Source organism: Mustela nivalis, assembly GCF_964662115.1.
Source record: "Mustela nivalis genome assembly, chromosome: X".
NCBI lineage: Eukaryota > Metazoa > Chordata > Mammalia > Carnivora > Mustelidae > Mustela > Mustela nivalis.
Window position 1 is genome coordinate 100055786 of NC_139040.1, and position 18138 is coordinate 100073923.

Sequence of the window (18138 nt, forward strand, 5' to 3'; positions counted from 1 at the left end):
TCCCCTCCATCTTCTGTCTCTGGCCTTTCCCCATTCCAGCATAGGCTTGGATTTATTTTCTAGGGTGGAACTAAGAAACAAAAGCACAGTGGACATAGATTCTATAACTCAAATAGGAGCTTAACAAAGGTTTATATATTGCACGTGAAGACATCCAAATTCCTAAACATTTTCATTCAAAGAGAGGATTAGAAGATGCTTCTGTAGGAAATCTGATCAGACCAAGGGAAAAGACTTAAAAATACTGACCTTGGTTCCAAAACTCAATTGTCAAGCCAAATCACCCAACTTAAATTCAACAAACTCCCACCTCATATACTAGGAGCTTCCAATCAGCCTTTTCATGCTCCACTCTTAAACAAGTACGGAACAAAGACCAAAAGTTGATCAGAAATTGGAAGTAATACTCCAGAAAACAGAGATATTTGAAGGAAACAATACAGAAAAAGCAAACTTAAAAAAATCATTAATATTGCCAGATGGATTATAAAAAGAGATTACATTTTTGAAACAAGAGGCTAGGAAAGGGAATATTCAGATCTCAAGGAGGAGCTCCTAGAAATCAACATATAAACAAATGACGAATGCAAGACCAGGCAAAATCAAGTGCGAGAGATGTCCCATAAAGGAGAGCCAAAAAGATGGAGAGCTTGGGGCGCCTGGCTGGCTCAGTCGGTGAACCACATGATCCCTGATCTTGGGGTTGTGAGTCTGAGCCCCATGGTGGGTATAGAGATTACTTAAAAAATAAAATTTTAAGTAAAAGACGAAGAGGTAAAAAATAGGAAAGAAAATAAGAGAATCTAAGAGGTGAAATATTGAAAGGGAGAATAGGGAAAATGAAAGGAAAGTGTAATAACAAATTTTTCAAGAAAATTTCCCCAAACTGAAAGACCTCAGTTACCAGATTGAAAGGCTCTACAGGAAAGAAATACAAATAAACATATAACAAGACATATTCTGATGCAATTTCAGAGCACCAAAAAACAAGAAAGAGTTTCCAAAAGCTTTCAGAGAAGGAAAAGCAGAATTTAAGTAGAATTAGAATAAGATTTGATTTCACAGAAGTAACAAGAGCAAGAACACTGGGAGGAGGGGAGGAGACAGCAACATTTTGAGGGTAAATAGTTTACAGCTAGAATTCTATACTCAGCCAAACTATAAAATTAAGTACCAGAGCAAGATAAGATTTTCACACCTGCAAGACCTCAAAATATTAACCTACCATGCATCCTTTTCCAGAAAGTTACTAGAAGATTTGCTCCACCAAAATGAAAGAACAAACCAAGAAAGAGAAAAACAGGATATATAGGAAATTGAGGATCCAACATAAAAGGAGACCAGATTCCCTAGGATGATGGTAAAGGGAGATTAAAATGATGTTGGCTCTTTCAAAGGCCCAAGGAACACTAGTCCAAATTGAAGGTCAGAATGCTCTAGAAGAAAATGTCTCCAATGGGAACGGATAGGATTCATGAAGTGTTTGAATATACGAAATGAAGATACACAGCTCTTGGGGAAAGTGGGAGGATAAATTAGGGGCAAACATGGAAAAGGACATAAGCAAAGGATATAAAATGAGGCAGTTTTTAACTCCAGGGAAAACAAAAAGCTGTGCAAGCAATCATAATATACACACTAAGTGGCTCAGCTGTGAGTAGGCTTACCTAGTGAGTAGGCTTATAGTAATGTAACCACTAGTGCTCTAACCAGAATGATATATGATAATAATCAATGATATATTGGGGTCTACCAAAATATGGAAAGGATGTGGGAGAGCTAAATCTTCGTCTTCCTTAGGGGAAGACAATATATAATACCTAATACCAAAAAGCTGAGAAGTAGTAGAATGAGGGTATTACTTAAAAATGAAGCAGCACCTAGCAAAAGTTGGTAAACATTCTATTGAGACACCTGGCATATAAAAACCATTTAATGAATGTTTACTGAGTTACCATAATATGTAAAATAGTTAGCATAAGCTTTAGTATGTGCCAAGATTCAAACACTTGGTAAATGTTGGGGAATGCTCTTTAAGATATTTTTCTTCTCTATTTAACCCAAAGAACTAAACTTTCTGGATAACAAAAAGAAAAAGAAAAACATTTTGACTATTATTCTTTTAAATCCTCCCCAAGAAAGGCTGATGATGCTTACTAAATGAAAAAAAAATCACTCATATTTTTCAATAAGAGAATTTGATAGCACTAGTGATGAGCTAATTAGGTCCTTGGATACTCAAAGAAGAAATCAAATCCAATATATGCTGGAATGAAGCAAAGGATATTTCTCTTCACACATTATTTAGTGGATTTAGATGCAATTAATTTAGAACTCACATGAGTGTCTAAAATGCATTACAAATTACAAATCAAAACAGAATTTACCTAATAAGTGGTATATTTATAAAGTTGTCCTGGTTGTTGTTGAAATAATTATTTGTTGTGAAGAACAGATATTTTGCTTTGTATTAGGATAAAATAGATATATTTTTTATTCAAGTTTAACAAATTAAATTCCAATTCCAGCTTTAGATTTTAGATAACTAAAATGTCTGGCAAACTAGCTGATCATAAAAATATAGTAACCGAACTACCATTAGGATAAGCAATTCTTTATAAAGTCCTCTATCCCATGTTTGTATACACCAATGTCAGGAACACATATATTAGTCACCGCAAATAGACTGAAAAGAACACTGTTTTTAAAAGCCTCCCGATTAAGGTAAATTGAAATAAATAAATGAGCCCAAGAGTAGTCAATAAAATTTCCTTTATTTATTCATTCATTAGTAAATACTTCCTGGGTAAACCTATTAAGTGCCAGGCACTGTTTGCTAGTCTTTGAAGCATAGAGTAACTTACTCCTAGGTGTGGTTTTTTTTTTTCTCCTCTTCTATAAATCTGAAAATGAAACACATAAATCAGGGAAAATAAAGGATCCATTTACCTAGCATTCAGGAGATGTCACGTACTGGAAGACAAATCATCTTATCCATTTAGACACTATTATATAAAGAACTACCCACTTTTCTTCTTCAAAAAAGAATTACAGTATACCACAGAGATTGTTTTTCTTCTCACTTGGGATTGTGTTCAGTATGCTCTGGCATGGTGGTTGCAAACACCAGTAAACATGGTTTTTAAAACACTTAGTTTTGCATAAGGCTCTATTTTTCTTCATAGGATTATGTCAAGTCTGATAGTGTAGACGTTGCTGGCACTGTTGACATATGGAGCCAGAAAATCTTTGCTGTGAGGACCTGTCCTATGCTTTATAGGTCGTTTAGCAGCACCTGGGGCCTCTACCCCAGATGCCAATAGCACTCTATCCCCAGCTGGGACTCAAAAGGTCTCCAGACATCGCCAAATGTCAGGAGATGGGTGGGCAATAAGGTCACCTGTTGAGAACCACTGCTTTAGCGGAACACCTGGGAAGGGGAGAGTGATTGTAGACAGAAGAGGAGACCAGATAAAACAAAGGTCTATTCGCTAACATTAGGCTTCTGCTTTAGCCAACGCTCAGGTACATTCACCTCTTGATGTTACTGGTCTACTACCATTTTTTATTTTATTTTTTTATTTTTAAATGTTTTTGCATTTATTTTTTTTTAATTTTCAGCATAACAGTATTCATTCTTTTTTCACCACACCCAGTGCTCCATGCAATCCGTGCCCTCTATAATACCCACCACCTGGCTCCCCCAACCTCCCATCCCCCCCCTTCAAACCCTCAGATTGTTTTTCAGAGTCCATAGTCTTTCATGGTTCACCTCCCCTTCCAATTTCCCCCAACTCCCTTCCCCTCTCTAACTCCCCTTGTCCTCCATGCTATTTGTTATGCTCCACAAATAAGTGAAATAAGTCAAGCAGAGAGAGTCAATTATCATATGGTCTACTACCATTTTAAGCTCAAATGTCTTCTGGTCCTAAGTCTAAACTGAAGGAAGGGAAGAGAGGTGGTCCTGTTAAAACAATTCAAAAAGAATGCAAAGGAAACAATTCGGTTTAATCTTTTCTACATCTTCCACTTAAAATAACACCAAGGTCATCTTTTTTGTTAGTTACCTAACCTAAGCCCAGAAGTTTTGACAGATATTAGAGTACCTATGTGCCAGACATAGTTCTAGGTGCTAGAAAAAGATAAATTTCTCAATTGTATTTACTGAATTGATAAATCACTCTAATAAATGGCATTTTCTTCATGATCTTGGGTTTGGCAACAGATTCCTAGATATGACACTAAAAACATAAGCAACACAAGAAAAATAGGTAAACTGGACTTTATCAAAATAAACTTTTATACTTCAAAAGACACCATCAAGAAAGTGAAAAGGCAACACACAGGAGAAAATATTTGCAAATGATATATCCAATAAGAGTCTTGAATCAAGAATATATAAAGGACACTTGCAACTCAATAATAAATAACCCAAATAAAAAATGAGCAAAGGCTATCAATAGACATTTCTACAAGAAAGATATACAAATGACCAAGAAGCACATAAAAAGATGCTTAACATCATTAATCACCAGGGAAATTCAACTCAAAACCACAATAAGACACCTATGCGGATGAACAGAATCACAGTCATATACTAACAAATGTTGGCGACAATGTGGGAAAATCAAAACCCCCATACACGGCTGGGTTGGGGGAGGTAATAAAAGATGGTGCAGTCACTATGGAAAACACGATGGCAGGTCTTCAAAAAATTAGACATAGAGTTAATATATGCCCCAGCAATTCCCTGCAAACTGAAAATACACGTTCACACAAGCACTTGTACACAAACATTTATAGTGGCATTATTCACAATATCCAAAAGGTAGGAACAACTCTAATGCCCATCAATGGACAAACAGATGAAGGAATGTGATATAGTCATACAACAGAGTATTATTTGGCAATAAAAAGGAACATGGAGGGGTCTTGAAAATATTACATTAAGTGGAAGAAACACAAAAGACCACATACTACATGACTTATATGAAATGTCCAGAACAGGGAAATCTACAGAGATCCAGAAAGTAGATCAGTGATTGCTTAGGGAGAGGAGAGTGGGGTATGATAGCTAAATGGTATGGAGTTTCCTTTTTAGGTAATGAAAATGTTCTAAAATTGACGAGGGTGATGGTTGCACGTATCTGTGAATATACTAAAAACCACTGAATTGTACATTCCTCAAAGTATGAATTATATGGTATATGAATTATATTTCAGTGAAGTTGTTAAAAAAAAAAAAAGCAACCAGCATTTAAAGTACAATAGAGGGGTGCCTGGGGGGCTCAGGTCATGGTCCCAGGATCCTGGGATGCAGCTCAGCCTCAGCCTTGGGGGGGGGGCACGGTGCTTGGGCTTCCTGCTCAGCAGAAAGCCTGCTTCTCCCTTTCCCAGTCCCCCTACTTGTGTTCCCTCTCTTGCTGTCTCTCTGTTAAATAAATAAATAAAATCTTTTTTTTTAAAGTACAATGGAAAACAGGACATTTGGACAACACTTTATTAATGAGAATATCTTATTTAAAATACCCTCAAATCGGGAGAGATCTCATTCCTTTGGTTATGAATGATTATTGAATGCTAAACTGCTGAAAATGCTCCAGGTCAACATTTTATTTAAATTATAAAAAGCTTAGAACACAGGCATCAAGAACTTCAGAGGACATAAAATGCAGTGCATGTTTAAGATGTATTAGGGGACATTAAGTAATTATATGCACCGGGTGGGGGCGGGAGGTAAGCAAGAAGAGCTAAAGAGATGAAAAGCCTCTGCCTGGAAGACTCCCTTCTTCACCAGCCTGCAGTGATGCTATAAGAACAACACTCCACATATACTGTAAATCTTATTTTCAGGAAGCTAAAAATAATCACCCATATGATTTACTCCAGTAACAAATAGGAAGTCAAGTAAATACTAAAGTGCCACACAGAGATTTAAGGAAATAAACCAAAAAAAAAACCTCAACCAGTTCCCAAGAATGGCTACTGGAAAGTTTCGGCAAAAAATGTTCAACCTGTGTCATTTTCAATCCAAATAAAGTCCGTTTCTGTGTCTGCCTTGGGTGATATACTCAATTAATCTAATCCTATCTCACTGCAGAGCTCTTGGAATATCTGGTCCCCAGAGCCCACAGTCCCCCCCCCCCCCGACCTGAAGAATCACCACCAACACCAGTGACAAGGAAATGCCAGCGAGGGTGGGGGGGGGTGCGTGCATTAGAGATTTTTTTTTTCATCCTTAATAAATCTCAGCTCCTGCTTTGGTCATTACAAACAGCTGGTCATCATTTCAAACAGCCTAGTTCATTCACCATCAACCCAGGTCTGGGTTCCTCGCACAGTACTGTGCTCGGTCTCAAGCCAAAATTAGGCCTAATTGTGGGGGGGGGGGGGTGGCACAGACAAAAACAACCAAAGGAGGGATTCGCTTTTTCTACAGAGCCTCAGGTTTCAAAATGACTGCCTTGAAAGGTGAAATGACCCAAATTATTGTGTGTGTGATGGGGGGGGGGGCGTTGATAACAGACATTCTCCTGCAAGATAGCTGTGGCTTGATGTGGAAATGGGGAACTTGGGTATAGGGTTTTTACATGGAAAGAGAAACAACAGGAAACGGTCTTTAGGTATCACCCATCCCTCGAAGTGAATCACTGCAGTGTCAGCCCTGCACTGATGCCACGAATTGCCAAACAGGATGAGGTAAGGCACAAGCCTTGGCCCCCCCCTCCAGCTACCCCCGCGCGCAGAAGGGCGCATCCCTCCGCGAGGTGCACCACGCAGCCCCCCGAGGCCTCAGCTGAGGGGTTGACGTCACCCTTCTGCATTGAGCTTCAAGGACTGGGAGCAGCACTGGTTAGATGGGGAGTAGAGTTGGGGCGCTATTGCTGTCACCAAGTGGCGGGGGTCTTCCCCCAGGACTCTGCGGATTGGGTTCGTGCAATAACAGAAAGACCAGATGAAGAGTGGAGGGGTGGAAGAGAGTGGGAAAAAGGTCATAAGACGCACCTCCTGGGTCCCCGGAGCAGCTCAAAGATGCCCCTAGTTTATGTAAGACCCTTTCCCTCCAGTGCGTCTCCGCGCGACGGCAGCTCCCTCTCCCCATCAGTGCACTTGGGGGGCTCTGGTCGCCCTTGCCCAGCCAGGCAGGCAGGCACAGGGCTCCTGGCACCTCCCTCTCACAGCCCCGCGGGGTTGGGAATAACCGGGAATCTGGGATCAAACCCAGTGCTCCCGCGCCCTTCTCCCCGCCGGGTTAGCTCCTAGAGGCACCGCGAACAGGCTGGTAAGGGAGGTCGGGGAGGGGTGTCCAGAGAAGGAAACAGAGGAATAAACCCGCAACTTTCCCTAGAGGCTGACCCTATCCCGCGAGCTTAAAAAAATAAATCAGTGTATTAAAACAAATTTGGGAAAGGTCGACATCCTGCAGTCACCGCCACCACGCAGCCCCTTGCAGGCTGCACCGGGTGGGGTCTAGAGTCCGAGCAGCTCCAAGCTTGCACCCCGCCATCCTGCAGCCCCAGCCCAGCCCCCTGAGCCTATCTCCTCAAGGAGGGAACGAGATGAGATTTTTGGTTTGGGTTTTTTGCCCCCTCTTCCTTTCTCCGAGCATCACTACAGGGATTGACGGCCGGAGGCCCGGCCACCCGCCCGGCGTGGCCACTCACCCAGAAGACGAAGGAGTAGATGATGAGGAGGGTTTTGAGACAGGTTATCACAGGTTTGGTCTCCATTCTCCTCGATGCCATACTACAGAGCTCCGGCGGCGGCGGCGGCGGGCGGCGGGCGGGCGCGCGGGAGGGGGGAGGAGGCGGGGCGGGGCGGGGCGGGAGCGCGTGCCGCGAGAGGCCCCGTGCGCGCGCAGATGAGGCGGTGCGCGTGCGTGAGCGCGCACTCCGCAGGGCACCGATTTAAGGAGTCGGGCGGGCAGCGACTGCGCATGCTGAGAAGGCCGCCCGCGCCGGCACGCCCGCGCAGGCTCAGACCCCCAGGCCAAGAGCCGGGCAGGGCCGCGGGGAGGGAGTGGAAGAACCTGGGGCGGGGTCGGAGGTCAGCTCAGCCTCTTCCAGGCGGCCCTTGGCACGTAAGTTTCTGCTTGATGCACAGTAGGGCTTTACATTTGCAGGGCTGTCTGCACCTGGCGACAGGAGATTTATTGGTATCCCCGAAAAGCAGTCACGTTTCTGCATTTAGGCACCCCACCAGCCCTTCTCAGATGGAAGTGGCCCAGTAGTCGTGTCCTTGGAACCAGCTGGCCTTGTCTATGCCAGGAACAGACTGTGACAGGTGGCCGGCGACACAGCTGGAGGGATGGTCAGGAACCTGGGAGCTCAGACACCCCAAACCCAAAGCCACGGGAGGAACGCCATTTTTTAGAGGTCCTCACATTTTGAAATGATGCCGAACGACCTGTTTCTGTATGAAGGTACCGTTCTTTCTGCACATAAAATGTTTAGCAGATAACAGAAAAAAATGTTTAGAGTGCCTGAGACCCATTTCTCCCAACCTAACAAATGCAAACCACCTCACAGCCAGGAAAGAGCGAGCTGTATCGAGGCCAAAAAATAATGTTCAAAAACATTTCGGAAGTTCCTCAAGAAGCCAAACAGAGAGATACCATATGACCCAGCAATTCTCCTACACGTACACCCAAGAGATTTGAAAACATGTTCACACAAGAGCTTGTACAGAAATGTTCATAGCATTATTTATCGTAGCCCAAAACTTTAATGTTCATCAGTTATGCATGAATAAACCTAATGTAGTAAATCCCTACAATGGAAAATTATTTGGCCACAGAAAGGAATGAAGTATTTATACATGCTGCACGTATGAACCTTGAAAATCTGCTGAGTGAATGAAGTGACCTAGACACAAAAGACCAGTGTTGAATGATCCATTTATAAGCAATGCCCAGAATAGAGAGATCCACAGAGACAGAAATAGAGGTTACAGGGGAAGGGGTGGCAGGAATGACTGTTAGGAGTGACTGTTAATGAGTAGGGGGTTTCTTTTTAAAGTGACAAAAATATTCTGGAAAATGATGTGGTAATGGTTGCACAGTTTTGTGAACCTACTAAAAACCACTGAATTGGACACTTTAGAAGGGCGGCTCTTATGACATGTGAATTATATCCCAATAAAAGAATAATGTACACTCCACCCAGATTTCCTGTGGCTGGTTTGTAGAGGAACACACAGTACAGATTCTCTGGGAGATTTAGCTTGATTCCTAAGAGTTTCTGCTGTCAAAATAGCAACACTATCACAGGCTAACTCTATCGTGGATGATGTTAAGGACACCTTTTGTGAAAGAGTAAAAAAAAACAAAAACAAAAACAGCCAGTAGGCTTGAGGAAAGCCTGCCAAGGGCAGTTGTTGCAGGAGTAATTATTACCTCCAGTAAGTTGTATGTGGTCCCAGGTCAGTGAGGTCATTGTATAAACAGGACACAAACAGGAGGAAGAGGAGAACTTGCTTAAGGAAATTATCAGCCATAACAAAAGGTTATGTGGGCATAGAGGGGAGTGGAGAGGAATATGGGTACAGGTGAAAAAAAGGTTAGGAATGGATTGGCAAGATTTCTGTTTTAAAGGAAGTTCCCACACAATTATTCTTAACTCTGGTTATTCATTTGGATCACCTGGAGAGCATATTAAAAAAAGCAAAAAACTATGACTGCCTGTGGCCAGTCTCAAGTAGCCTGAATCATTTGGTCTCAGCAGTTTCTAAGTTCTTTAGGTGGTCCAATAAGAATCAAGAGTTGAAGGATACTGTCCCTATTGCAATGGGCTTAAACCCAACTTCAGAAAGGACCTTTCTCCTATATTTTTCCAGTCCCCAGGAAGCAGCGGGAAAAGTATACTGAGCACTTCAAATCCTGTGGCTACGCTTAGCCTCAAGGTCTTGCCCATGCATAATTACCCCGTAAAGGAGTCAGAAATCTCCATTTTCAAACTAACAAGGACACTGCTGAGTGTCATAGATAATTTTACGAGTTAACACAGATGGTGCCATCAGCTCAACTATTTCACAGTTTGGAGCTTTCTTGGGGATAAGTTTTAGGTCCAGATTCTTGAAAACTTGGCCTGTTCTAGCAAAATAGATTATTTAAATGTAAAGATAAATATGAATATTCAATAATGTAATTAATGGGTAAATTTACATAGCCCATTAAATCTTTGCTACTCAAATTGTGATCTGGTAATTCCACGGGGTGACAAACCGTCCCAATTTTCCCAGGGATGAGGGGTTTCCTTGCACTCTGGATTTTCATTGCTAAAGCCAAACCAAGTCTGTGCCAAACCAGAACAAGTCCTTGAACCTGGCATCTACTGGGAGAGCTTGTTGAAAATGCAGAACCTCGGGCTCCTCTCCAAGCCCATGTTAACAAGATCCTTATGGGATTCAGATGCAGTGATGTCTGTCAGTTTGTCATGGATTGAATTATGTCCCCTCAAAAGATCTGTTGAAATCCTACCTTCAGTACCTCAGAATGTGATCCCACTTGGAAATAGGGTTGTCGCAGATGCAATTATTTAAGCTGAGATGAGGCCATACTGGAGGAGGTTGGGCCCTTAATCCAGTATGACTGATGTCCTTAAAAGAAGAAGAGACAGGATCCATGGGAAGACACAGAGACAGGGGAAGGGCATGTGGCCAATTGGAATGACACAGCTGCAAGCAAGCTGAGGAACACCAAGGACAGGAAGAGGCAAGAAACAATTCTCCCCAGTCTCAGAGGCACGATGGCCCTGCTGACGCTTTGATTTCAGACTTCTGGCCTCTGAACTGTAAGAGAATAAATTTCTGTCATGCAAGCCAGCCATTTTGTGGTACTTTGTTAGAGCGGCCACAGGCGACTAATAATATGCCTAAGAATCACTGATGTCCGGTTGCTCAAAATATAACCACAGCGACCATATCACCCAGCAATCCCACAGCCAGGTAGATACCCAAATGAATTGCAAACCCGTATACAAACAAAAGCTTGTACATGAATGTCCACAGCAGCACTAGTCACAGAAGCTGAATGGTGGAAACAACCTCAGTATCTACCAGCTGATGAAACGTGGTCCCTCCGTACAATGGAATATTACCCAGTCATAAAAAGGAATATAGTGCCAACACATGCTACAACATGGGTGAATCTTGAACACATACTAAGGGAAAGAAGACAGACACACAGCCCACATACTGTATTACTACCTTTGTATGAACCATCCAGAACAGGCAAGTCCATAGAGACTGGAAGCAGATTAGTGGTTTCCTAGGGTAGCAGAGAGGGGTAATGAGAAATGACTGCTTGAGAATTCCCAGGGATTTCCCTCAAGGTGGTGAAAAGTTTCTGGAGCTGGACAGTGGTGATGGTTGTACAACATTGTGAATGTACTTAATGCCACTAAATCGTACACTTGAAAATGGTTGAAATAGGAAACTTCATATTTTTTTAGAAGATTTTATTTATTTATTTGACAGAGATCACAAGTAGGCAGAGAGAGAGGAGGAAGCAGACTTCCTGCTGAGCAGAGAGCCTGATGTGGAGCTTGATCCCAGGACTCTGGGATCATGACCTGAGCCGAAAGCAGAGGCTTTAACCCACTGAGCCACCCAGGTGCCCCGGAAACTTTGTATTTTATCATACAAATAACCACAGCAAATCCAGAGGCTCTGAGGCCTGAAGGAATGCTGCATTGGGGGAGTTGACAAAGTCAGCAAGGCTCGATAGCCGGGGCAAAGATGGTATACAGGAGGCTAGAGGGAGGTCGGCCCATCCAGGTCCTATTAGAGAATAATATGAATTTTGGTATTTTGCCTAAAATAAGGGGAGCTTTTGATTTTTATTTGCCTTAAGTTCAGTACTTCAAGGAGAACTGGAGTGCCACCAAAGCACCTAGCTGGTCCCTGCTACCATCAACCCTCAATCTGTTGTTCACACAGCCACCAGAGTGATCTTGTTCAAACACAAACCATGGCATGGCTCTCTCTTGCCTAAAACCCTCTCGTGGCTTCCCATCATTGCACGAAGAATCAAATTTCAACCCTCTGCCCTGACTTAGCAAGCATCCAGGAGCTGGCTCCTGTGTCCTCTCCCACTATGCTCCCTTCACCCCTGTGCTTCAGCTGCTCTGGCCTTCTCTCTTTTCTTCAATCAGACTTTGTTCCACCTGAAAGCCTTCATGCTGGCTGGTCCTATCATTAGAATGCTTGCTCCCTTCCTTCCTGCCATTCGGATCTCAATATAGTCATCACCACCTCAGAAAGACCATTTCAGACGAAAATAGCCATCTAGTCCAAAACAGCCAATATAGTCACTACATGCTCTAATTCCCTACGTTGCTCTTACCTACCATTTTCTTATTCATGTTTTTGTTTTGCTGTCTACCTCTCCCACCAGGCTCCACATGATAGGTGTTTTTGTCTACTGTATTCACTGTTCTATCCCCCACCTAGATGCAATAGCAAATCAGAAAATGTTGACCCAATGGATGGTACATACTAGTCACTCAGTAGATAATTATTGACTGATTGAAGAAGGGTGGGATATTTGAAATGGACCATGAAGTACGAATAAGGTAATGGTGTAGTTTGGAGAACGGAGAAGGGCATTGTTATAGGCTAGGGTGCAGCCTGAACAAAAGCAGAATGCTTCCTCAGAAGAGTGGTGAGGTGCACCAGAGGCCCTAGAGTGGGAAAGGATGCAGAAATGTGGGGCTGTGATGGCCCTCTTTGCTCAGGCCAGGTAACACTCTCTTGTTTGGCCGTAGAGAACAGTGAAGGGTTTTTCAGTAGGGGTGACATGATCTGACTTGTGTTTCCTGGGAGGTAATTTTGGAGTTAGGAGGTAACTGCAATCACCTGCCTGGGCATTGATGAGGGCCGGACCTCGGAAGTGGCAGTGAGGCTGGAGGAGTGGTGCATCTCAACTCCAGCTACATAAAAATCCACTAGAGAGCTCGTACGCTCACAGATGCCTGGACTCCTTCCCCCAGAGATCCTGGTTGACTCAGTCTGTGGTGAGGCCATAGGAATCAGTATTTTTTTAAAAGCTTCCAGATGCCCTAGCTGGATCAAAAACCCCAGGGTCAGATAAAATAAATGGTTTTTAAATACAATAGACAAAATGGACCCGGGTGTCTCAGTCGGTGAAGTATCCAACTCTTAATTTCAGCTCAAGTCATGATCTCAGGGTCCTGAGATTGGGCCCTATGTCAGACTCCGAGCTGCGTGTGGAGCCTGCCTAAGATTCTCTCCTTCTCTCTCTGCCCCTCCCCTGCCTAAAAAAAATAGATCAGCCCTCAGGACTGCGTGGATTTGGGTAAGGAAGGAAAAGGAGGAAATGAATATGACTTTTAGTTTGAGTAAACTTGGAGGGCAGCTTTGAAAATGCATAATCCCAAAATATGGTACATCCAAGCAAGGGACTGGCTTATAGTTATTACAAAGCATGTGTAGGAAGAACTTCTTGCTCACAAAAGGAAATTTTTATCTTTTTTTAAAGATTTTATTTATTTGTGAGAGAGAGAGAGTGTGCATGAGCACGAGCAGGGTAAGGGGCAGGGGGAGAGGGAGAAGCAGATTCCCTGCTGAGTGGGGAGCTAGTTGGGGGGCTCTACTGCAGGACCCTGGGATCATGACCTGAGCTGAAAGAAGATGCTTAACCAACTGAGCCAACCAGGCACCCTGGGAAATTTTTGTTCTAATAAGAAAAAAGTCATAGGAAAATATACAATATAACCTCAACTATGTAAGAACATATAGAAAAGAAATGAGAAGAAAATGTATATAAAATTGGGGCACCTAGCTGGCTCAGTAGGTAGGTAGAGCACGTGACCCTTGATCTCAGCTTGTGAGCTCAAGCCCCGTATTGGGCATAGAGATAACATTTTAAAAATATGTATAACATTTTCACACCAGTAGCTCAGGGTGGTGGGGTTATAAATGATTTTGTTTCCTCTTTTATTTTTTTTGTATTTACTCTCTTTCTTAGAATTTTGAAATGAGCATATATAACATTTATAACCAAAAAAAAGAGACTGTTTATAAAGGAAGTCCTCCCAAAAGATTAAAACACTAAAGTTTGTAGGACTTAATGGAGGAGGAAGGATCTTGAACTCTTCAAAAACTTACCAAGATGAAATTTGAGTGTACGTGCATTCATCTCAATTTCTCTGTGCGTTTCCAGGGTCCCTCCCTACCTAAACACAAAGATGACTTTTACCCTGGGTATCAGAAACATCTGCAAGACTGACTCCGCACCCGCTAAAGGTATGTTTGCAAAAGCCACCCGGGAAAGCACGCAGCCAAAGAGGGGAGAGAACTGAAGTTTGCAAATTTGGTTTAAGGAGCCTTCATAAGCATCAGAGGGTTAGGTTTGTTCTGAGGACAACTCCACAGGACTGTACTAATTTGCTTTCCTACCAAGAGTGCACAAGCATTCTTTTTTCTCCATATCCTTGTTCAAACTTGTTATATCTTGTCTTTTTGATATTAGCCATTTAGACTGGTGTGAGATGATAGCTCATTGTAGTTTTGATTTGCATTTCCCTGATGATGAGTGATGTTGGGCATTTTTTCACATGTCTGTTGACCATCTGCATGTCTTTTTTGTAAAAATGTCTATTTAGGTCTTCTGCTAATTTTTTTAACTGGATTGTTTGGGGGTTTTTGGTGTTGAGTTGTAGAAGTTCTTTATGTATTTTGGATATTAAACACTTACCAGATTTATCATTTGCAGATATCTTCTCCCATTTAGTAGGTTGCCTTTTCATTTTGTTGGTGGTTTCCTTCATGTACAAAACATTTTATTCTGCTGTAGTTCTAGTAGTCTATTTTTCTTTTTGTTTCCCTTGCCTGAGGTGATATATCTAGAAAAATGTTACTAAAGCCAATGTTAAAGACATTACTATCTATGTTTTCTTTTATGAGTTTTATGATTTTAGATCTCACATTTAGGGGTTTAGTGCATTTTTATTTATTTATTTTTTATTTATTTTCAGCATAACAGTTTTCATTATTTTTGCATCACACCCAGTGCTCCACGCAATCCGTGCCCTCTATAATACCCCCCACCTGGTACCCCGACCTCCCACCCCCCGCCCCTTCAAAACCCTCGGATTGTTTTTCAGAGTCCATAGTCTCTCATGGTTCACCTCCCCTTCCAATTTCCCCCAACTCCCTTCTCCTCTCTAACCCCCCTTGTCCTCCATGCTATTTGTTATGCTCCACAAATAAGTGAAACCATATGATAATTGACTCTCTCTGCTTGACTTATTTCACTCAGCATAATCTCTTCCAGTCCCGTCCATGTTGCTACAAAAGTTGGGTATTCGTCCTTTCTGATGGAGGCATAATACTCCATAGTGTATATGGACCACTTTTAATATTAGATACATTTAACTGTATTAAAACAAAGGTCCTTCAAGATATAATGGGTTTTTTGTGCGTGTCTGGTGTAAGGAATTGATCCAGTTTCATTGATCTTCATGTCGCTGTCCAGTTTTCCCAGCACAATTATTGAGAAGAATGTCTTTTTCCCATTGTATATTTTTGTCTCCTTCATTGTAGATGAGTATAACATAGAGATGTGGGTTTCCTTTGGGATCTTTATGTTGTTCTATGGATCTATGTGTCTATTTTTGTGCCAGTACAATATTGTTTTACTATAACTTTGTAATATATTTTAAAATCTAGAATGGTGATACCTTCAGATTTGTTCTTCTTCCTCAAGATTGGCTTGGCTATTTAGGTTTGGGCTTTTGTGTGTGTGTGTGTGTGTGTGTGTGTGTGTGTGGTTCTATACAAATTTGGGGGTTATTCTATTTCCGTGGAAAAATGCTATATGTATTTTAATAGGGGTTGCATTGAATCTGTAGATTGCTTTGGGTAGTATGGACAATTTAACAATATTAATTCTTCCAATCCATGAGTATGATTTGGTTTTCCATTTGTTTGTACAACCTCAATTTCTTTCATCAGTGTTTTACAGTTTTTAGAGCACAGGCCTTTCACTACCTTGGTTAAGCTTATTCATGGTTATTTTATTCTTTTTGGTAAAATTGTAAATGGAATTATTTTCTTAATTTCTCTTTCTGCTGCTTCATTATTAGTGTATAGAAATGCAACAGATTTCTGTATATTAATTTTGTATACTGAATCCTTACTGAATTATTCTAATGGTTTTTTGGTGGAGTCTTTAGGGTTTTCTTTGTCATCTGCAAATAGTGATAATTTTATTTCTTTCTTACCAATTTGGATGCCTTTTATTTATTTTTTCTCACCTGAATGCTGTGACTAGGAACTCTAGTACTATAAGTGGTGAGCGTGGACATCCTTGTTTTGTTCCTGATATTAGAGGAAAAGCTCCCAGTTTTTTCATCATTGTACATGATGCTACCTGTGGGTGTCTCATATATGGCCTTCAGAAAGCTGAGGTATATTCCTTGTAAACCCATGTTGTTGAGGGTTTTTATCATGAATGGATGTTGAATTTTATCAAATGTATTCTCTGCATCTATTAAGATGATCATATAATTTTTATTCTTCATTTAGTTAATGTGGTATTCACATTGATTGATTTGCAGATATCCAACCATCCTTGCATCCCTGGAATAAATTCCACTTGATTGTAGTAAATGATCCTTTTAATGTATTGTTGAATACAGTGTACTAATATTTTGTTGAGGATATTTGTATCTGTGTTCATCAGGAATATTGTCCTGTAGTTTTCTTTTTTTGTATTGTCTTTGGTTTTGGTATCAAGATAATGCTGGCCTTGTAGAATGTATTTGGAAGCTTCTTTCCTCTTCTATTTTGTGGAGTAGTTTGAGGAAAATAGGTAGTGTCTCTTTTTTAAATGTTTTATAGAATTCACCTGTGAATCCTTCTGCCTCAGAATTCTATTGGGAGTTTTAGATTACTGATTCAATTTTGCTATTAGACATTGATCTCTTCAGATTTTCTATTTCTTTCTGATTCAGTTTTCAAAGACTGTATGGTTCTAGGAATTTATCCCTTCTTTCTAGTTTGTCCAATTTATTGGCATATTGATTTTTCATAGTAGTTTCTTATAATCCTTTGTATTTTTGTGGTATGGTATCGGTCATTAGTTCTCTTTCATTTCTGATTTTATTTGGGTCCTCTCTTTTTGCTTGACAAATCAGCGTTAAGGTTTATCAGTTTTGTTTATTCAGAGAACTAGCTCTTTGTTTCATTGATCATTTTTATTTTTAAAGTCTCTATTTCATTTTCTGGTCTTTATTCCTGTCTTCCTTCTGTTAAATTTGGGCTTTATTCTCCTTTTTCTAGCTCCTTTTAGTGTAAGGTTACATTGTTTGAAATTTTTCTTGTTTCTTGAGTTAAGCCTGTATTGTTTATAAATTTTTTTGCTATAAATTTCCCTCTTAGAACAGCTTTCACTGCATGCCAAAGATTTTTGACTATTGTGTTCTCATTTTCATTTGTTTCCATGTGTTTATTAATTTCCTCTTTGATTTTTTCATTGACCCATTGGTTGCTTAGCATCATGTTGTTGGCCTCCATGTGTTTGTGTTTCTTCCAGCATTTTTTTCCCTTGTAATTGATTTCTAGTTTCATATTGTGGTTGGAAAAAAATGTGTGATGTGATTTCAGTCTTCCTAAATTTATTGAGACTTGTTCTGTGGCCTCACATGTGATCCATCCTGGGGAATGTTTCATGTGGTCTTTTAATGGCACTAGTAAGGTTATGGACTTCTGGGTTTCTATTCAGTGGTAGCAGAACCTCCAAAAGTGGTAGCAGTTAATTCCTCACTCAGGAAGCATCAGGTTTGAGCTTGTGGCCTCCAACTGAAGTGTGGTAGCAGGTTTCTGGTTCCTAGGTAAGACATACTGTGATCGTTTGTTTATAAAACTGGACAGAATTCTTTCTCTTCCTATTTCCATGCCCTTTTGTCATGCGATTTTGAAGCTCTTCCCATAAAAAGTGAAATCTTTTTCTCCACTCTTTGAATCTGGGCTGGCCTTGTTCCTTACTTTGAACAATAGAATGCCAAGGAAATAGCATTATGATGGTCCCAAGCCTGGGCCTCCGGGGAGCACATCCTTCTGATCACTCTCTTGAGCCTCATGACTGCTAATGGAATAAGCCCATGCTAGAAACCA

At 41.2% G+C, this 18138-nt stretch overlaps 2 protein-coding genes across 3 annotated transcripts in view; one reads left to right on the plus strand and one right to left on the minus strand.

Moving 5' to 3' along the window:
• Positions 1-7811, minus strand: part of TSPAN7 (tetraspanin 7) — a 121730-nt gene extending 113919 nt beyond the window's left edge. Inside the window, exon 1 of the mRNA XM_082717909.1 lies at positions 7665-7811. Within this exon, the coding sequence (XP_082574035.1) occupies positions 7665-7745 (81 nt within the window). The 5' untranslated portion in view covers positions 7746-7811. The remainder of the gene's footprint in view (positions 1-7664) is intronic.
• Positions 7812-7945: 134 nt separating this feature from the next.
• LOC309856554 (ferritin light chain-like) overlaps positions 7946-18138 on the plus strand; it is a 74733-nt gene continuing 64540 nt past the window's right edge. The window contains exons 1-2 of one of the 2 annotated variants that reach the window (XM_082717911.1): positions 7946-8080; positions 14183-14265. In XM_082717911.1, the coding sequence (XP_082574037.1) occupies positions 14208-14265 (58 nt within the window). In that variant the 5' untranslated portion in view covers positions 7946-8080; positions 14183-14207. Of the gene's footprint in view, positions 8081-14182; positions 14266-18138 lie in introns of those variants that run through there. The other variant, XM_082717910.1, reaches the window with a different exon arrangement.